Source organism: Hyla sarda, chromosome 3, assembly GCF_029499605.1.
Source record: "Hyla sarda isolate aHylSar1 chromosome 3, aHylSar1.hap1, whole genome shotgun sequence".
In the NCBI taxonomy this organism is placed as follows: Eukaryota; Metazoa; Chordata; class Amphibia; order Anura; family Hylidae; genus Hyla; species Hyla sarda.
In genome coordinates this window covers 82,091,753-82,114,278 of record NC_079191.1, presented here as the reverse complement: position 1 = coordinate 82,114,278, position 22,526 = coordinate 82,091,753, and the positions used below count along the sequence as shown (strand labels likewise).

General features: G+C 42.8%; 1 protein-coding gene across 1 annotated transcript in view; it reads left to right on the top strand.

Annotated features, from left to right (window-relative positions):
* The first annotated feature begins 2,004 nt into the window (after positions 1-2,004).
* The window catches only part of LOC130360975 (serotransferrin-B-like), a 56,822-nt gene continuing 36,300 nt past the window's right edge, over positions 2,005-22,526 (top strand). Inside the window, exons 1-10 of the mRNA XM_056563535.1 lie at positions 2,005-2,086; positions 2,791-2,954; positions 3,795-3,903; positions 5,411-5,587; positions 11,860-11,998; positions 12,245-12,300; positions 13,970-14,133; positions 15,826-15,973; positions 16,163-16,311; positions 22,297-22,393. Of these exons, the coding sequence (XP_056419510.1) occupies positions 2,005-2,086; positions 2,791-2,954; positions 3,795-3,903; positions 5,411-5,587; positions 11,860-11,998; positions 12,245-12,300; positions 13,970-14,133; positions 15,826-15,973; positions 16,163-16,311; positions 22,297-22,393 (1,285 nt within the window). The remainder of the gene's footprint in view (positions 2,087-2,790; positions 2,955-3,794; positions 3,904-5,410; positions 5,588-11,859; positions 11,999-12,244; positions 12,301-13,969; positions 14,134-15,825; positions 15,974-16,162; positions 16,312-22,296; positions 22,394-22,526) is intronic.

Genomic DNA, 22,526 nt, shown 5'->3' with positions numbered 1-22,526 from the left:
TTTAAGACACTTTTGTGCTTTGCTTAACCCAAAAATCTACGGCGAAACAAAAAAAATATATGAAGAACAAAACACCATTTTGTAAATTTTGGGGGCTTCCTTTTCTATGCAGTACATTTTTCATAAAAAATGACACCTTCACTTTATTCTGTAGGTCCATACGATTAAAATGATACCCTACTTATATAGGTTTGATTTTATCTTACTTCTGAAAAAAATCATAACTACATGCAGAAAATGAATACGTTTAAAATTGTCATCTTCTGACCCCTATAACTTTTTTAATTTCCGCGGACGGGGTGGTACGAGGGCAATTTTTTTGCGCGTGATCTGAAGTTTTTATTGGTACCATTTTTGTATTGATTGGATTTTTTGGTCGCTTTTTATTCATTTTTTCATGTTATAAAAAGTGACCCAATGTCAGGATCCGGGCTAGCGGCTGGAGATGACACTGGAGGTGGATCCCCTGTACCAGAGAGGCGATGACGCGGGCCGTACTGGGGAATCGGTTCTAAGCAGTTACTGGTGTTCACCAGAGCCCGCAGCAAAGCGACTCGACCTCTCTGGCAGCTGAGACTGGCGCGGTACACAAGGACTAGACAGAGGCGAGGTCAGGCGTAGCAGAAGGTCAGGGCAGGCAGCGAGGTTCGTAGTCAGGGGCAACAGCAGAAGGTCTAGGTACACAGGCTTGGGACACAGTATAACACTTTCTCAGGGCACAAGGCAACAAGATCCGGCGAGGAGAGGAAGGGGAAGTGGGGTTTTATACATTAGGGCGTGATTGGGCCAGGCACCAATTAGTGGTGCACTGGCCCTTTAAATTTAAGCAAGTCGGCGTGCGCGCGCCCTAGGGAGCGGGACCGCGCGCGCCGGGAGGAAGCAGACGGGAGCGAGAGGTGAGAGAGACGGGGCGCAATCCGAGGGCTGACACGAGCCGTGCCTCGGATCGCGTCCCCTCCGGGAACCAGAGAGCAGCGCTCGCGGTCAGCAATGCCGACCGGAGCGCTGCAGCCAGAGGGACGCCGTGAGCGCTCCGGGAAGGCAGCGGCACCCGGAGCGCTCGGCGTGACACCAAAAATATGCTATTTTGGATTTTGGAAGTTTTTTTGCGCGTACGCCATTGCCGTGCGGTTTAATTAACTATATATTTATAGTTCGAACATTTATGCACGCGGCGTTACCACATATGTTTATTTTTATTATGGTTACATATTTTTTATATGGAATTTGGGAAAAGGTGGTGATTTAAACTTTTAATAAGGAAGGGGTTAATGGGTGTTTTTTTAAACTTTTTATTCAACTTTTTATACATTTTTTTACACTTTTAGTCACCTTAGGGGACTTTTAGGAGGAATCATTCCTCATACAGATCAATATGGTTTCATAGAACCACATTGATCTGTGTGCTCTGCGCTCGATTGATAAAGCCTGGCCCTGCCAGGCTTTATCATTCACAGCGCTAGAGCTGGCAGTGAAGGAGAGGTAAGCCCTCAGGCTACCTCAGAAGTGGATCGCCCCCACGCAATCGCGCTGGGGGGGCCAATACACCCCACTGGACCACCAGGGATGGTTTAAATGTCGCTTTAGACTCCGCTGTCAACTTTGACAGCGGCGATCTAAAGGGTTAATAGCTGTCCGCGGTAATCGGCTATTAACGCCGGCCCCCAGCTACAGGAATCAGCTGGGGGCCAGCCGGAATGACGTGGGCTCGAGTCGAGAGCCTGCGTCATACAACGGTTGCCGTCTCAGGACGAGTCGGCAACCGGTTAACAAGTAGCAGTGGCTTAGGTGCAGAATTTTAGATAGGGGAAACTGTCACCCATACAGGCAGGTAATGCAGATGACACTATTTATAACAATACTTACCTACACCCTATCCATGGTCCGGTTCCTCTGTTATCTTCTTTAGTACGGCAACAGGCTTGGTGCATGGGCTGCCCTCCAGGAGCACGCTGACATCACCAATGCTGCTTCTCCTGGTCTGCTTTCAGCAGTGATGTCAGCATGCTCCTGGAGCACAGTCCGTGCACCAATCCTATTAAAGAACATAACGGACAGAAAAGGACTACAGATCGGGTGTCGGAAAGTATGATTATAATGAGCGTCACCCGCACTACCTGCTTTACCAACAGGTTAGTGCAGGTGACACTGATGACATATTCGCTTTAAAAGGGTTGTTCCACCTCACTGTTTCAGATTTCTGGCCAGCTACTGCCTGTCTGTGGCCGTAGTGGGTGGGTGGAAAAGCAGGAAGCAGCCAAAGCGGGAAAGTTCTGCAATTTGCATAACTCCCATTGACTATAATGAGAGTTAGGCAAGTGGTGAAGGAACGTGTACCCCAGTAGTTGTGTAAACAGCATAGGTTGTGAAGCTTTGATGTTTGGCACCCACATTAAAGTCAAAAGAAATTATGCAAATTGTGTAATTTCCCTTAACTTCCCACCACCTCCTGCAGCCACAGACAGGAAGGAGCTGGCTGGAATACTGAAACAGCAAGGTGGGACAACCCCTTTAAATAGTTAATAGTTGGTATAAACTTAGCAGTGTCCAAAGATGCATCAAATTTATCAAATAACCTGAGACACTGTGACAAATTTGGCACATTATAAAACTGCCCTAACTGATGGTGCCTGCATCTATGTACCTAGTACGGAGGTGACAGTTACATTAACCTAGATCTAGATATGGTCCTCTGCTATGGATCCTAGATATTGGTGGATCTTAGACATTTATTTGATTGTGCAAAACTTAACAATCATAAAACTGAATATCATCTTTCTGTTTTTTTAGTCTTTTGCCTAGCCTTGCCTAAAACAAGAAATATTCGCTGGTGTCTGACATCAGAAAGTGAATACAAAAAGTGTAAAGATTTGGCAAGATCTTGTAAGAGCTCAGACATTACCCTCATTTGTGTAAAGAGATCCAGCCTCGAAGACTGTTTCACTGCCATTAATGTGAGTTTTATTATTGTTACATCAATGAATACAATGACATGTATGTAAATATCGAAGAATAAACATTGTTTCATCATATGAATAAGTTATGGCTTTTTTTATGTGTTTCATAATTAACCCATTCATAAAGGAAACTTTACATAGAAGTAGATTGTCTATGTAGCTTGTGATGAGGATGAGGAGTTGATGGCACAGGCTGTTGCCTATGGTGCTATTGAGTTGGGCAGGCACTAAGCAGATTAAATAAAATAAATACAATAAAAGCAATGTTCTTAAATTTGATTTTCTATAAACAAAAAAGTGATTGGAGGGGACAATTATATATTGTTCATCATACTAAATAGAGTTGAAGGTATCTGGTAAGATTCACCTAGCCCCAATCCAATGGAACGCCAATCCATTAATTTAGTCTTGTAAAACTCATCCTACTTTCCAAGTGTTCTGATTCCCTGGAGAAGTCTAAGCTGAATAAGTCAAGAGACTCTTTTCAGACTTGGTAACACTTGGAAAGCAGAGTGACTTTTAGAAGAATAAATGAATCAATGCCCAATGTATTAGATTGGGCTTTGGCAAATTGTACTGTAGATGTGTTTAACTCTAATGCTAAACATCACTGCATTTGCCACCAAAAGAGATTTTTCTGTCCCTGTGTGTAGCTAAATCAAATCTATATGGATTATGGGGGAGATTTATCCAAATCTGCATAGAGTGGTGCAGTTGCTCATAGCAACCAATCAGATCTCTACTTTAAAAATGAAAGAAGCAATCTGAATGGTTGCTATTTTCCCTTATATCTTCAGAATGTTTCTGTAAATAAAATAAAAACTTCATATCTTGCAGGATGGAGATGCTGATGCGATTACCGTAGAGAGTGGAAATGTCTATAAAGCATCCTTGCACCCATACAACTTGAAACCAATCCTGGCAGAAAGTTACGGCCCTCAAAAAGGTGTGAACCGATGAATGAGATAAGTGGTTTCATGAAATTAAACCAAAAAAAAAACTTTTGGGGACATACTGTATACTAAAGAAATGTCTTTTTTTTTTTTTTTTTAATTGTGTAAAAATAATGTCCCGTACAGGGTTTCAAACCCAGGTGGGTGGTCAGCTCGAGGACCCAACCTCCAATCCAGAAACAAATAGTCAAATGTAGAGGAATAAGCAACATTTGTATGGTCTAGATTTTTACTTAATGGAGGACATTTTTAAAGCCCAAGAGTGTATAATACATGTGAATTTTAGTGCAATTTTTATACCAGGCTTTTTATAGTGTAAAAATATTAAGCATGCATATTCTTTTATCATTAAACTTGCAACTTTATGATTTTATTTGTTTTTAGTATGGAACTTGTGTGGCGCACTACTGCTACTGACTGGGGTACAGGGTGTACAGATCCTGTTTGTGACGCCAAGATTTGTGCCAGCCACAGGGAGTAACTTTGTGACGCCAGGGCACCGTTAACCTACACGGGCTGAGGATACGACAGCTTCTCCCGAGCTAGATGTGGAATAATAAATACACCGATGCAGGGTGACAGACAACTGTTTCTTTACTGAGGATAGAGGTAGCAAGTTTTTACAATACAGAAGTTTGTGCAGTGAGATGGGCAGAGTGGAACCCGGGGAGCCTATCGCCTTGCTGGGAGTTGTAGTGGCTGTTGAAGACAGCCTTAAGATTAGTAGTAGCACACACTGACTTGAAAGACTTAACTTGACTGACTGAAGTAGAGATTTTCCCCAAGAGCTTTGCTTACAGCCAGGCTTTGACAATTTACCTGAGTGCCGGGGTCTTTTCCTGAGATTTGTCGTGGTTGTGGAATATAGTAGACTTCTTCTCCCTAGACTCCTCCTCAGCTTGCTAGTTGGAACACACTCTCCTTCTCCTCCACTCCTGACTAGAACTCTAGCTCACAACTGAACAACTTAACTCTCCTCCCCCTACACTATATTAGGGGCTGGTTTGGAGGTCTCCCATTGGGTGTCAGGGTCACCTGGTCCCTCTGCAACAATCCCTTAAAGGTACAGAGCATAAATTAACACATTACATGACATAGCAATAAATCACACCATTACAGGTTAGACAATAGAGTGGTGGGCCCAACATATAGACAGTAGGGATGCCCCAGGCAATATTTAGCCCACAGGACAGCCTTTTGGTGCTAGGACACCACAACTTGCACTGATACCATTTTTTTTTTTTTACTTTTTTCACGGAAATAATTTTATTTCATTATTATTTTTTTTTTTAAAGGACGTTATTATTTTAATAAAAAATAAAAAACCCTGTCAAAGCTACTGCAGACACCTTTGAAAATACAGTCAATAACAAGAAAAAAAATATTTTTGATTACACCCCACTTTGTGTTTGGTATTGTAACTTCATCCAACAAAAAACAATACAGTTCATCTGCTTCATGTTAAAACGCTAACTAGAAAAGCCTTTGAACATTTTATAGAAACTTGCTACTATGCAGTGGCCGTGGTGAGAAAATCGAGCACTTTCAAGTTCAGTGAGCTGAAGAACAAGAGATCTTGTCACACTGGAATAGGACACATGGCTGGATGGTATTCACCACTAACAGTTCTTCAGGAGAAAAAGATGCTGAACTGGACTATTGGAGAAACACAAAGAGGTAAAATAAGGGTACATAGTCAACAAATGCTTTTTATGTCTTGTACGTATATGGATAAAAGTTCCAACAGATACTTTGGCTTGGTGCTCAATAAGCCATAAGATTTAGTTCTCTGGTTATGCCATAGTAAACATCATACAGTCCATTATACACATTAAAACAGTCATGTATTATGTAATAGTCTAGCAGTTGGCTTTGGCAGCAGGTAACTGCAGCCAATCTCTGGCTGCAGCAGTCAAGCCTAGAACCTAGAGAGGTCATTGCTGAGGCCGACACCATTGTCTACCACACCAGGTGACACTTACCCTAGTGATGCCACTGCCTACCCCATTAATTTCTTTGGCCTGCAGCTGTATGGCTTTTGAGGATTTTTTATTTTTAACCTGTTGGGGACATTGGGCGTACATCTACATCCTTGCCGCCATGATCAATGCCGCACGGTAAAGGGCGTAAACATTAAAAAAAATACCAAACCCGAAAAGTACTGACTTTTCACATCCTATATCAGAAAAAATGTATTAAAAGTGTATATATCATTGTATAAAATGTGTAAAAATGTATCAAAAAGTCCCATGCAAAAAAATAAAAAAAATTAATGAGCCCTCATATAGCCCTGTATAAGGAAAAATAAAAAAAAAGTTTTAGGGGTCAGAAAAGGACAATTTTAAGCATACTGATTTTGTTAAAAAAAATTCAGGTATCGTTTTAATGGCCTTGACCTACAGAATAAAGAGAACATGTCATTTTTACTGTGAAGGGTACAGCGTGAAAACTAAACCCTCTTTGTTTAGTTTTGGAACATTATATGACAACAAGATGCTATTGTCGTTATTGCTTGCACATTAGGTGGAATTTGGACCCCGCTCCTTTTCACTCAAATTTTTGTATATGGTAAGTGCAACTACACTACACTTAGACCGCTCTCAATATGAGTATTAAAATTTGCTCGCACACTGTGCGGGGCTTGAATAGCCCACACAAGAGATCTTTTATGAGGTCGGACTTGAAAAAAGCTTCCATATATGTTGTATGTATTCAGGAGACTCATCTGAGGGGGAGACAATCACCCAAATATAACTCACAAAAATTATCCTCATATCTATTTATCTAATGCACCCTCAAAAAGAGCCGGCGTATTTAATAGCGATTAGAGATTCTGTGACATTCATTGAGCATAAAATTATCACTGATAAGGGCGGAAGATACTTAATCTTAATATGCACTATTAACAATGTCCTCTTTACCATAGTTAATGATTATGTACCAAATTCAAGACAGATACATTTCCTCAAATCTTTACTAAAAAGAACCAATTAAAATCTTCAGGGTAAACTCATTATGTGTGGAGATATGAATGCAATTAATGATGCGTCTATGGACTCCACTTCAGCTTCTCGCTCCGTACCAGTCCAACTAAATAAATGGCTAGATGACAATGATGTGTGGAGGTGCATGCATGATAACGAGAGAGACTTTACGTATTACTTGACTCCTCACATTATTTATACGAGGATAGACTACTTTATCACGAACATTTGGTCTATCAGAGATATTATCAATTGCAATATTGGTCCAATAACGTGGTCAGACCATGCACCCCAATACATGCATATTAACACTCCAAATTTCCCCTCTTATGTATACCAGTGGAAAGTGAATTCATTTGTCTTAAACAATCCTAATAATATAGATTCCTTGAAAGGTGAACTTGCAGAATTTTTCAAAATTAACGAAAATTCGGTATCGGATCCAACGACTTTGTGGTGCTCCCATAAAGCTTTTGCTAGAGGCATACTGCTGAAATACACTGACAAAGCTAAACAACTATACAATAAAAATATTTCATCAACGTTAGAAAACATCAAAAGGCTAGAAACAGAACATAAATTACAGACTTCCAATTTAAATACTCTACTTTCTCTCAGGTCCCAACGTCTAAAACTTGCCAAATTACTACAAGAGAAATTTGATACAGGAACTCAAAAACGAATTATTACCAAAACCTTAATAAACCGACTAGCTTAATGGCGAAATTAGCAAAACAGAAACGAACAAAAAATAGGATTCCTTTCCTGATCCCTCCAGATGATTCCCCCGCAATATCCCACCCACAGAAAATAGCTGATAAAATAAGTGAGTACTATGATAGCCTTTACAACTTAAACAAGGACCATACTATACCCCAACCCGATATTGTAAAAATACGTGATTATTTGCAATCCTGTGACTTAGAGGGAATTTCTTCTGAGGATGCTAGTTTAATTTCCCGTCCCTTTACTTTAGATGAAGTCCGTAAGACTATAGACTCCCTTAAAAAGAAAAAATCCCCAGGTCCGGACGGTTTTAATGGAGAATATTACAAGCTGATGTCCCCAGTTCAATTGCCCCATTTGGTCTCCATGTTTAACAGTGTTCTTCAGGGTAATTGCTTTCCTCCTGAGATGGTAAAGGCCACCATTGTCACATTGACATTCTTTCATTAACATCTTTATCAATGATGTAATTGATTGTTTACATGTTTATTTCCTTTTTTGAAAAAACCCAATAAAAACTTATTGAAAAGAAAACTAAACCCAACTTGCAGTTTTTCTAACAATTTCTCCCGCAAAATGTTTTTGTTTTGTTTTGCGGTACATTTCATGGATACATGAAATTACAATTGGTCACACAAAAAACAAGCCCTCATTTTCTTTTTTGTGGTAGCTTGTGGTGTGGCTCTCTTAATCCAATCCAAGTTACACTGGATACAAAAAGATCTTGAATGAAATGGTGTTCAAGGTAATCTATATATATATAAAACTCAATGGCCCACATTTACTGTTGCAAACACGACATGTTTTGTCGGGTTGTGCGCCAGAAATTCTGTCTGTGCCAGAATTTGCGCCAGAATTGAAAAAACCCCGACTAACTCTCCATTTTGCTAAGAAACCACAAAAGGGGAGTGGCCTTTGGAAAATGGGCGTGGTCTCCAAAAAGGGGCGTGTTCCCGACATTTTCACAAAAACCCAACATATTTACTAAGGTTTCCACTTAAAATGTGGTGGATTTGAGCTGAGGAAAACCCCACAGATCAGAGCATGTGTAAAAAAAAAAGCAAAGTGTAGGGAAAGTGGAAAATGTAGGGAAACCTTAGTAAATACCGTGGAAAATAAATTGTAGGGAATTAAAACCCACAAAGAAACCTACACAACACTCTTAGTAAATGAGGGCCACTGTGTGTGTAAGTATGTTCCAGTATCACGTCCAAAAGGCTGAAGATATTAACATGAAACCTGGCACACATGTTACTTATATGTCGACAACAAACATAGGATAGGTAATTTAACCCTTACCGACCCTCATTTGCCAGGGGTGGGGTTTTTGTTTAAAGTCCCATACAAGTCAAATATACAAATATATGTTACTGCATAACTTCAAAACGGCTGGAGATATTTCGATAATACTTGGTCATATGTTACTTATATGTCCCCTTAAAATATAGGATAGTTAATTTAACCCTTAACTACCCCATTTGTGAGGGTCGGGGTTTTCATTTAAAGTCCCATGCTAATCAATCATAAATGTATGTTCCCACATAACTTCCGTATGGCCGGAGATATTTCAATACCTGGTACACAATATTACGAGTCGGGATAGGAGGTCGAGATAGGAGGACGGGATAGGAGATCGGGATAGGAGGAGGGGATAGGAGGTCGAGATAGGAGGTCAAGATATGAGGACGGGATAGGAGGTCGGGATAGGAGGTCGAGATAGGAGGTCGAGATAGGAGGTCGGGATAGGAGGTCGAGATAGGAGGTCGAGATAGGAGGACAGGAAAGAAGGATGGAATAGGAGGTCGAGATAGGAGGTCGAGATAGGAGGTCGAGATAGGAGGACAGGATAGGAGGACGGTATAGGAGGACAGGATAAGAGGTCAGGATAGGAGGTCGAGATAGAAGGTCGAGATAGGAGGACTGGATAGGAGGACGGCATAGGAGGACGGGATAGGAGGTCGGGATAGGAGGTCGAGATAGGAGGACGGGATAGGAGGTCGGGATAGGAGGAGGGGATAGGAGGTCGAGATAGGAGGTTGAGATATGAGGACGGGATAGGAGGTCGGGATAGGAGGTCGAGATAGGAGGTCGAGATAGGAGGTCGGGATAGGAGGTCGAGATAGGAGGTCGAGATAGGAGGACGGGAAAGAAGGACGGGATAGGAGGTCGGGATAGGAGGTCGAGATAGGAGGTCGAGATAGGAGGACAGGATAGGAGGACGATATAGGAGGATGGGATAAGAGGTCAGGATAGGAGGTCGAGATAGGAGGTCGAGATAGGAGGACGGCATAGGAGGACGGCATAGGAGGACGGGATAGGAGGTCGGGATAGGAGGTCGAGATAGGAGGATGGGATAGGAGGTCGGGATAGGAGGAGGGGATAGGAGGTCGAGATAGGAGGTCGAGATATGAGGACGGGATAGGAGGTCTGGATAGGAGGTCGAGATAGGAGGTCGAGATAGGAGGACGGGATAGGAGGTCGGGATAGGAGGTCGGGATAGGAGGTCGAGATACGAGGACAGGATAGGAGGTCGGGATAGGAGGTCGAGATAGGAGGACTGGATAGGAGGTCGGGATAGGAGGTCGGGATAGGAGGACGGCATAGGAAGTCGGGATAGGAGGTTGAGATAGGAGGTCGAGATAGAAGGATGGGATAGGAGGACGGGATAGGAGGACGGGATAGGAAGTCAGGATAGGAGGTCGAGATAGGAGGTTGAGAAAGGAGGACGGCATAGGAGGACAGCATAGGAGGACGGGATAGAAGGACGGGATAGGAGGTCGGGATAGGACGTTGGGATAGGAGGTCAGTATATGAGGACGGGATATGAGGACGAGATATGGAGTTGGGATATGACAGCAATATATGAGGACGGGATATGAAGTCAAAAGCTTCCTCTGTTGATTTTCCTCCACAACAAGGATAAGAAAGGAAAAACCGGGCAACGCCGGGTACTCAGCTAGTGAATAAATAAGAAAAGGTAATGAAGAAATGGAGTATAGAAGAAAAAAGGAAAGGGATATTCCTGAATATACATAGAGGTTGGCTACTCCTCATGCTTGATGATCCTGGGGATAGGTAATATACATATCAACAGTTGATATCAAGAGAGTCAGGGAATTTGGTGCCTTGAAAAGGTATACGTTTTTTTGGCGAGAGGAGAAAGCTAGTATAAGTTCAATAACATTTGGTTTTAGAAAGAGAGAGAGGGAAAAGACAGACAACAGTAAAATAAGCCGAGGAGGAAAAGGAGATGCCGAAGTGTGGATATGATGTGCGATTTTCATGTTTTTGTTTTTTGTTATTCCGTTTCTCTTAATGCTCTCTCTTCCCCCTCTCCCCCTTTATCTTTGTTGGAAGGAGGAGTTAGATAGAAGGAAGTTAAGAGTATATTAAGGAATCTAATTAAATGTGTATCATATCATTAAATTTTGTATTTGAAGAATAGGGAAAAGATGGATACCTTGTCATGAGTGCAATGAAGGGTCAGACAGAGCACCAAACCTAAAAATATAAAATTGTAAGAGGGGAGGGGGGGCAGTATTTATTTAGTATAGGTGGAATAAGTATAAGGAAATAATGTTTTGTAATATGACAAATAATATAGAGATGAAAAAAAAAACAAGCCCCCATATGGTTCTGTATACAAGCCCTCATATTGGGGGGCATTTACTAAGATGTGTGTGATTTATTTGTGATTTATTTGTGTTTGTTGACTCCACCAAATTTATTAAATGGTCGCAGGGCATTTGATACATTTTGTGGAGGATACACGTTTTCAGAAATTTCACTCTTTACATACACCAAAAAACTACAATAGGTCTGGGCTGGTGTAGAATTGCGACTTTTTTGGTGGTTTTTGCGACTTTTCTGCGAAAGTCGCAGTTGATAAATTCATTACCACTGCACAAGACTAACTCTTAACAGCTGGTCTGTACGCTCTTTTGAAAAAAAAAAGTGTAAATCGAAAAGGCGCAAAAAAAGCCTTAGGTGCAGCACCGCGCTTAAATAGAGACAAATCTGCACACAAAAGCAGCTCTAAAGACAATGATAAATGCCCCAATGGTTCTGTATATGGAAAAATAAACTACGAGGGAACAATGAAAAAGCATAAGAAAAATTGTCCATGTTCTCAAGGCCAAAATGGGCTGTGCCCTTAAAGGGGTTAATTGTTTTCAAAATGTTACTATCGCTTGACAACACAAAACAGCTTATTAATTTGATGACATTCCTCCTATATAGCGGTCTCAAAATACTTCTCCGCAAGTTGTGTCCCGGGAGCCTCCGAGCCAAATCTGTGCAAGCAATGTACAGGACGGGGAAGCAACAAGTGCAAGTCCAGCAATGATGAACCCTACTACAGCCCGAACGGGGCACTGAAGTATGTACAATGCCAGTCCCTGTGGGCACAGCGCCTCTGGATACATATTAATACCTGATATGTATATTGATAATTACCTACTACAACAGTGTTTCCCAACCAGTGTGCCTCCAGCTGCTGCAAAACTACAACTCCCAGCATGCCATGGCATGCTGGGAGTTGTAGTTTTGCAACAGCTGGAGGCACCCTATATTATGTGTATATAAATAGATGTGTTGTTCTAATCTGATTTCTACTCTTGCACAGATGTCTTAGAGATAATAAAGGCGATGTAGCTTTTGTGCCACACACGGCTATTCCAGGTAACCAATATATACATGTATTTTACACAATTGTCATAGAAATTTAAGTTTTAAAGTGCCGTATAATTTATTACATTTTTTTAAATAGCCAAATTTCAATAGCCATATCTCATACCCAGTGTAACTATTTGCCAACTGTCTGAAATGAATGAAAATGTTCTCAGTTGAGCAGAAAAACATGATATATCCCCTGCACTTTTCATCTTATGTAGGAAGCTAACAGTGAGGGTTAGGGGATAAGTGTCTGATCGCGGGGGGCCCGAACGCTGGGGGACCCACCCACCCGGTATTTTAGACTTCTGCCAGGCCAGCAGGAGTCCAAAATCAGGAAATGCAGTCTGGAGTGCTGGGGGGGGGGGGGGGTGCAGCCTTAGCCAATTATAGCACCTCTCAAACTGAACTGGTCTTGGATGTGTGTAGCAGAGTGAGGGAGGAAGTTCTCCCCTGTATGTCTTCAGATGATGTCACACCTGCTGGGTAACGCCCCTTCCCAGTCTGTGAATCTGACTGAGCAGAAAATACAGAGCAATATCAAGGTAGAAAACTAACAAATAATAAAAATAAAGGAAGGGGGTGGTTTATCATGATGGGGGCAGTGAACTGGGAGAATAACATTTTATAACATCATGAGAGGTACTCCTTAATGTAACTAACTTACAGCAGTTTGAATAGACCTTACATGAGCAATACAGGAATATTCCCATCATTAAAAATGATGGCAGGAAATGTCAATTTATGATCAGTGGGGATTCAAACTTGCCGACCCATGGACAAGAGCAAGGTTGTGCAGAAAAATCTTGTAGACAACCTTCATTTTAAGGATTGGTCCTGTTAGCCAGATCCCTACTGTTTACAATAGTATTCTGCCATCACTACTAGGTCATGGTGATTTAATGTAAGTTAAAGGGGTACTCTGATATCTTGAAAAAGAAAAGCTGTCCAAGCATATAGCATTTCTTACCTGTCTGCTTCAGCTCTAATCCATTTGTCCATTTGCTTTGTTGCTCTGTAGTTTTTATTCCTATGTCAGATTATCACTATACTTCCTGGTTGAGCAGCTGCTGAGTACTACAAGTCCCAGAATGTATTTCTTACCCTCAGCTCTTCATCACAGCCCTGTCTCGCCTCCCAGAGCACTCCTGAACATTGCATAAGACAAAGAACAGTCTGCAGTAGCTGCTGTATTCATACCCTGTCTGCTCCTTTGCCTCTGGCATTGTTCAGCACAAGACAGCATGGTATAAACATTCTTCCCTAAATGCCCCAATGAAGAAATATATATATAGGATAGGGAGATGGTAATATAGGCTGTAGGGGATGGTCAGAGGTGATGACATCACTCAAAGGGTGGGGCTAGACAGCAGAGGAAGACAGATAATCTCGGGAGAGGAGTAGGGGCTTGGAAGCTGCTGAGACAACACCACACTGAAAATGAAAGGACTACACAACTTCCTGGTAATTCAGGCAAACACTTGCTAAAGCCAGTATAATTTGTGACAACACTATATTAGTAAGTTATATAATTTGGGTTGCTTTTTATTTAAATACAAGTTTCTGATGCTAAAGTACCCCTTTAAGTTCACAGAAAGCAGGGTGGAAAGGGGTTCTGGGAGCTGTAGGTGTAATAAATAGCTGTTATACATGTGAAACTGATAAACCTGTCTTTCAGCTGAATTCAGTAAAAATTTCCAACTACTCTGCCCTGACAATACCAGAAAGCCAATAGACCAATACCAACAATGCTACTTGGCAGAGGTTCCAGTCAATGCTGTGGTGACCAGGAGTGCCGGAGACAAAACTTTAGATATTGTGGCCTTGTTCCAGAATGCTCAGGTAAAGAAAGTGAAATAACATTTGGAAGGATAGGATAAGATTGGATAGAAAAAAAAAAAAAAAAAAATATATATATATATATATATATATATATGTATATATATTCAGGGTGGGCCATTTATATGGATACACCTTAATGAAATGGGAATGATTGGTGATATTAACTTCGTGTTTGTGGCACATTAGTATATGTGAGGGGGGAAACTTTTCAAAATGGGTGGGGACCATGGCGGCCATTTTGAAGTCGGCCATTTTGAATCCAACTTTTTTTTTCAATAGAAAGAGGGTCATGTGACACATCAAACTTATTGGGAATTTCACAAGAAAAACAATGATGTGCTTGGTTTTAAGGCAACTTTATTCTTTCATGAGTTATTTACAAGTTTCTGACCACTTATAAAATGTGTTCAATGTGCTGCCCATTGTGTTAGATTGTCAATGCAACCCTCTTCTCCATCTCTTCACACACTGATAGCAACACCGCAGGAGAAATGCTAGCACAGGTTTTCAGTATCCATAGTATCAGGTGCTGCACATCACGTATCTTCACAGCATAAACAATTGCCTTAAGATTACCACAAAGATAAAAGTCTAGGGGTCAGATCGGGAAACATTGGGGGCCATTTAACCGGCCCACAATGACCAATCCACTTTATAGGATACTGTTCATCTAGGGATGCTCTGACCTGACACCCATAAAGTGGTATCACCATCTTGCTGAAAAAACTCAGGGAACGTGCCAGCTTCAGTGTAAAAAGAGGTCTCCCGATCTGACCCCCTTAGACTTTTATCTTTGGGGTCATCTGAAGGCAATTGTCTATGCTGTGAACATACGTGATGTGCAGCACCTGAAACTACGGATACTGGAAGCCTGTGCTAGCATTTCTCCTGCGGCTATCAGTGTGTGAAGAGTGGGAGAAGAGGGTTGCATTGACAATCCAACACAATGGGCAGCACATTGAACACATTTTATAAGTGGTCAGAAACTTGTAAATAACTCATGAAAGAATAAAGTTACTTTAAAACCAAGCACATCATTATTTTTCTTGTGAAATTCCCAATAAGTTTGATGTGTCACATGACCCTCTTCCTATTGAAAAAACAAAAGTTGGATTCAAAATGGCCGATATCAAAATGGCCGCCATGGTCACCACCCATCTTGAAAAGTTTCCCCCCTCACATATACTAATGTGCAACAAACAGGAAGTTAATATCACCAACCATTCCCATTTTATTAAGGTGTATCAATATAAATGGCCCAACCTGTATATACAGGTATATGTGTGTGTATGTATATATATATATATATATATATATATATATATATATATATATAACTTTAATTTAGGGAAAACAAATGTTTATAATTTTTCTTGAACAACCCCTTTAATTTCCATCCACTCATACATATGGTATAAACCAGTGGTCTCCAAACTGTGGCCCTTCAGATGTTGCAAAACTACAACTGCAACATCTGGAGGGCCACATTTTGGAGACTACTGTCATAAACTAATATTTTCTAAACACAGTCTAAACAAGTGTGAACATAATCTTGCTGGTACCTAGTAAGAACCAGATATACTGTAAAATAATATATAAACTGGAAACCATGGCTTGACTAGTTCTGCTGAAGAATAAATGTAAAAATGTTACTTATTTTAAACTATTGTTAATATTTTATAAAATACATAGAAAAAAGGATGTAAACTATCCGGCCCTAAATACGGGAAGAATCTACTTTCGAAGAACTCCACAGCCACTTTCATTCCTCTACCAGCGGCAATGGATGCCTTCTTGTATCTTGGGGCACACCACTTCACATCCATCCAAGCAATGTCTGGTAAGAGCTACAGATTGGAATAATAATAATAATAATAATAATAATAATAATAATAATAATGGGGGTGGTTATCTGTTATTAGAATTTCTTGTCTTACCTCATGAATCAGAATTTTGTGACCATATTAGAAAATATTGGATTCAACTTGTAAATGTAGAATTTTCCTAGGTTCATTCCTTTCTTTTTTAGTGTCAAATCCGACTTCCAAGGTTTCTGTGCGTTGGTGCACACAGAGCAGACAGGAGAAGAGAAAATGTGATGACTGGACACCTGCAAGTGGTGGGGCCATTGAATGCACTGAGGCGTCTTCTGCGGAAGAATGTATCCTACAAGTCTTGGTAAGGGACACTAGTAAAAAGGGATACTCTAGAAGAAAAAAAAATTCTAATGGTGCCAGAAAGTTATACAAATTTGTACATGACTTCTGTTTAATAATCTTCCAGTACTTATCAGCTGCTGTATGCTCCAGAGGAAGTTGTGTAGTTCTTTCCAGTCTGACTACAGTGCTCTCTCCTGCCACCTAACTCCTAAATAGCTGTAATGTAAAATCTGTATAATTTTCTGGCAACATTAAATTTTTTACTTGTGTCTATTATACTTAAGAATGGAGATTTATCAAAACCTGTGTAGAGGAAGAGTGGTGCAGTTGCCTATAGCAACCAATCAGATCGCTTTCATTTTTCACAGGCCTCTTTAAAATTGAAAGAAGCAGTCTGATTGGTTGCTTAGGCAACTGCCCCGCTCTTCCTCTACACAGGTTTTGATAAATCTCCCCCAAGGAATCTAAATTACTCAAATGAGTCAGCCACCTAAATTATATTATTTATCAGTTAATACCAGAATTTGGATTAGAATGGCAATGGTGTGAAAGAGTCTGCACAAAGGGTGGGGATCTGCTGTGCTACTGAACCAGCTTTAGGACCAAAAGTGGAGACAAAGTATATTAGGTTATCTAGTAGGTTATCTCCCTATATCCAACTCCAGGATGTGGATGCTGGATTTTTGCTGCTTAAAAGAAACCAGGGTACTTCAAAAGAGTGGTCCTGTTGTAGGTAGCAGCTGGCTCAGTGTACGGGGTGGTGCCATTGCGTGGCTCCAGAGGATCAGGTTAGGAGGTGTGGAGCAGTCTGGGTCATGCACTGGAGTGACAGTATGGTACATGTAGAGTCATAGTCAGTAACACGCAAGAAGGTTGGCGCAGGTTCTGGGTCAACAATTCAGGTCGGCAACAGAAGAGATGGAGTAGAATAAGAGGGATCAGCCAGAAACAAGAACCAGAAAACAGACACGGGTCAATACACTGATGGCATGCCTTTACAATGGACACAAGGACCCACAACAATGATCAGACACAGGATGACTAGCGAATTATCCTTATATTGGAGATGGTGAGTAGGGAGGAGCGAATCGAATCTGATGAATCCAAATTCGTTACGAATTTCAGGAAAAATTCACTTTGCAACGAATGCGAATATCGCTTCGATCGCATGAATCAGCTCAATAAACTCCATTTAGTGCAGTCCAGGCTCCAGGGCATCTAAGATGGCAGCTCCATATGTCAGGACATGGGGAAAGGAATGCAGGGTAGGCGGGATGACTTAAGCCCAAGTCCAGCCTGAAAGGGAAGGGAGAGAGATTGAGAAAGAAAGTGCAATTTTGGGTGTAGTACACAGTGACTGTGTGCTGCAGCACTGGTGTCTACAACAATTGAAAAGCTAATAGTAGCCAGCCAGTTAGAATGAGCAGAGCACTAAAAGCCATAATCACCTGCTATTAGTGCCTAATACTGTTTGAGTAGCGGAGCATATTGTCCTCAATTAGGTGTAACCTGTGTGTACATAGGTGGCGTAGTTCATGTTAAAGTCTTAAGAGCCTAGTTACTGTGAAAGGCCAGCCAAAAGTACACACCTTCTGGTGTTGTAGACAAATACTGTTTTAAGCATAGTGGAGCACATTGTACTCCCCTCATAATTGCATACCTTGTGGGTTCAGGTCCACTATTTAGTGAGGATGATCTACTAGAGGACAGTCAGCAGCTACTGGCCAGCAAAGAAGTGGAGGAGACATCCGCCACTTCCTCCGCTAGGTGGGCAAGTAGTGATGAGGAGAATGGCGTGGGAGGTGGTGTTTCGAGCGTTCAGGTTCCTGAAGCAGACACTGTTGAGGAACATGAGGAGGACATCAGTGACGTGCAGACACAACTCGATATTGATGAAGCAGATTGCACTTGGGAGCCGGGTGCAGAAGGAGATTCATCATCATCAGGAGGAGAGGGTTGAAGGTTGCCCGTGATGCAGCTGCTGAACCAGCAAGGTGGCAGCATGGTTGGCAGTCAGCATGGTGTCAGAAGTGCAAAGTCTGGAGGTAGGCCACCTGTTTCACGGCAGCCTACCTTCCCGTGAGGTAGTGGAACAGAGGTTCCTGGACTCAGCAGCAGTAGCAGTCAATCAGTGCGGACTGGTGGGGGGGGGGGGAAATTAGTCACTCAGCGGTGTGGCAGTTTTTTATCAAGCATCTGGAGGAGGTTGACATGGCCACATGCAAGATGTGTTGCCAGAAGGTGAAGCGTGGCCAGGGTCCCAATTTTGGCACCACAGCCCTGCTTCAACATATGCAGCGTCACTATAAAGCAGCCTGGGAGAACCGTGGCTCCAATGTGGTGGTCCAGCCTGCTGAATCACCCAGTGGCTCGCCGCTCCCTGTTTTAGCCAGCCAAGGCTCCACCACCTTAGCCAAAGGGAGCTGTGTCATACCCATCTTATGTCGCTTCAGGTGCTCCTTCTCCTCCAACCAGCAATCCTTCAGCGAAGCCATGACCAAGGGACAACAGTATGCAATACCTCATCCAACGGCGCAGAAGCTGAATGTGCTCCTGTCCAAGTTGCTGGTGCTGCTGTCCCTCCCTTTTCAAGTGGTGAACTCTGCACCTTTCATAGAACTGATGGCTTGTGCCGAGCCAAGGTGGAGAATCCCCCGCCGTCATTTCTTTGCAAAAAAGGCAGTACCAGCCCTGCACAATTTTGTGGAACAGAAGGTGGGCCAGTGTTTGAGCCTGTTGGTGTGTACCAAAGTGCATGGCAGCGCCGACGTGAGGAGCTGTAACTACAGTCAGGGATAATACATGTCCATTATGACCCACTGGGTGAATGTGGTTCCTGCACAGCCACAACAGCAACTTGGACAGATCACGCCGCTTCCGCCTCCACGCTCTCAGGCCGTTGGGCCTCTGACAGTGTACACATCCGCCTCCTCATCCTCCACGTCTCCTCAGCCTCCACTGCACTGACAAGTCTCAATGCCCCTCCAGCATACCATGTGTGCATGGCATGGTGGTGTCACACTGTTCTTCACATGGTTTGCCTTGGCGAACAGAGTCACACAGGGGAGGAACTGCTAAAAGTCATTCATCAAGAAATTGAATCATGGCTTACTCCACTAAAACTGGAAATGGGAACCATGGAGACCGACACGGGAAGAACATCTTGTCTGCGCTGCGACAAGGAAGTCTGAGCCTTGCGCAGTGCATGGCACACGTGTTGAATCCGGTATTCAAGCAGTTCCTGAAGTGTTCCCCCATCTGCAAGACATCCTAACAATGGGAAGGAAACTTTGCATGCACTTCAGCCACTTGTACACCACAAAGCACACCCTCCTTTAACTGCAGCGTCAGAACAGTATCCCCCAAAATAGTCTGATTTGCGACGTTTCCACATGTTGAATTCCACCCTCCATATGTTGGATGAACAGAGAAAAGCCATCACTGATTTCTTGATTCAAGCAGATATGGGGACTCCGCTGTATAACTTCAATGTCAACCAGTGGCAGCTCATGTGTGACAACTGCCGTTTGCTCAGGCCCTTTGAGGAAGCCACATTATTAGTCAGTCGCGAGGATTATGGGATGAACGACTTCATTCCCCTGCTTCATTTCCTACAACACGTGTTGGAAATGATGGCTGGTCAGGGCACTGGAGACGTGGCATGTGAGCCCAGACACACCGTGGCAGTATGCAGTGGAGATGGAGGCAGGGAGTCCCTCCGAGTCACTTGCACAAATGGTACGATGCATGCTCAATTGCTTGTGTAGAAACCACCGAATTGTCACCATTCAGCAGCAGGATGACTTCTGGCTCTCCACCTCTTTGGACCCTCGCTACTGGCACAAAAGGGGGGCCTTTTTTACACCCACTGAGAGGGAGGACAAAACTGACCTACTACAGAGACATCCTACGTAGTCAGTTGGCCGATGCCTATCTGCCCATTGTCCATCCTCTTGCAGGTCTGACTTGGGGGTGGTCCTCTGCGCTCACCTTCCACTGCCATGGCTACTGGGGAGGGGTGGGGTGTCAGAAGCAATACCAGCTCCATCAGCAGCAGCCTGAGTCTACAGTCGCTGATGAGTGGCTTTCTTCACCCGCATAGTGAAGCAACTCATCAGCAGCAGGTAGATCTGGAGCAGGACCTGAACCAGCAGGCTGTGGCACACCTTGACATGGCCATGCCAACACACCTTGAAGATCCGCTGGACTTCTGGGCAGCCAAACTTGATTTGTTGCAACACCTAGGAGAGTTTGCCCTGGAAACTATATGGTCTCCTCATGCTGCCGCCAACTCCAGGCTGTGTCATTCAGCCACTATATGGTCTCCTATTGATGCCGCCAACTCCAGGCTGTGTCATTCAGCCACTATATGGTCTCCTCATGCTGCTGCCAACTCCAGGCTGTGTTATTCAGCCACTATATGGTCTCCTCATGCTGCCGCCAACTCCAGGCTGTGTCATTAAGCCACTATATGGTCTTCTTTTGCTGCCGCCAACACCAGGCTGTATCATTCAGCAACTACATGGTCTCCTCATGCTGCCGCCAACTTCAGGCTTTGTCAGCCACTATATGGTCTCCTCTTGCTGTTGCCATTCAGCCACTATATGGTCTACTCATGCTCCCGCCAACTCCAGGCTGTGTCATTTAGCCACTATATGGTCTCCTCATGATGCCGCCAACCCCAGGCTGTGCCATTCAGCCACTACATGGTCTCCTCATGCTACCGACCAACTCCAGGCTGTGCCATGCAGCCACTCTATGGTCTACTTGTGCTTCCGCCACCTCCACGCTGTGTCATTCAGCCACTATATGGTCTCCTCTTGCTGCTGCCAACTCCAGGCTGTGTCATTCAGCCACTATATGGTCTTCTCATGCTGCCGCCAACTCCAGGCTGTGTCATTCAGCCACTATATGGACTCCTCATGCTGCTGCCAACTCCAGGCTGTGTCATTCAGACACTATATGGTTTCCTTTTGCTGCCGCCAACTCCAAGCTGTGCCATTCAGCCACTATATGGTCGACTCATGCTTCCGCCACCTCCAGACTGTGTCCTTCAGCCACTATATGGTCTCTTCTTGCTGCCGCCAACTCCAAGCTGTGTCATTCAGCCATTATATGGTCTCCTCATGCTTCCATCACCTCCAGGCTGTGTCACTGTACCGCCATGTGGTTTCCGCATGCTGCCTGCACATTAGATAAAACTTAAGTTCATCTATTTGAAATCTTCAAATTAAATGTAAAAAAATATCTTTAATGTTTTACATTGTGAGGCCCTATGGTCTCGTCAGGCTGTTGCCACCTCCAGGCTTGGTCATTCAGCCACTATATGGTCTCCTCATGCTGCTGCCACCTCCAGGCTGTCTCATTCAGCCACTACATGGTCTCCTTATGCTGCCTCCACCTTCACGCTGTGCCATTCAGCCACTATATGGTCTACTTGTGCTTCCACCACCTCCATGCTGTGTCATTCAGCCACTATATGGTCTCCTCATACTGATGCCACCTCCACGCTGTGTCATTCAGCCACTATATGGTCTCTTTAAACTGATGCCACCTCCAGGCTCTGTCATTGTGCCGCTCTGTGACAGTAATTCTAATAGTGACGCCTCTAATCTGCATGTCATACTGAATAACAAGTATATTTCCCTAACCCAGCACACACCCTATGCGTGTTACAGCAAGGCAAAGTGTTCTACATCCCTATTGAGGCTCTCTGTAGGCCAAAAATAGCTGTTTTTAATAGAGATTCACCGCAAATAAATTCGGACTGAACCAATTTTTGGGGGAAAATTCAGTGAATCGGCCAAATCAAATAAAAAAATGTAGTGACATATGGTTTTTGCCAAATTTTCTCAGACTTCTGTATCAGTTGTTAATGACAGTTCCATTTTAACCACTTATTATACTTATTTAATCATTAATATAATAATAATAATAATAATACTGATAAAATAAACCCCTCACTGTGATTATTATTATTATTATTATTATTTTTTTTTTTTAGAAAGGTGATGCTGATGCAGTAACACTAGATGGAGGGTACTTGTACACAGCAGGGCAATGTGGCCTTGTTCCTGTAATGGGAGAGTACTATAACCAAGGTAAGGATACTTACTATGCAGTCACCAAATACACTGTACTGCAGGAAAGTCACAAATGTCTCCTGGTCAAGAATTGTTTCATCGTACTAAACCTTTTTATGGTACCATGTAGATATGTCAATCAGGGATGAAT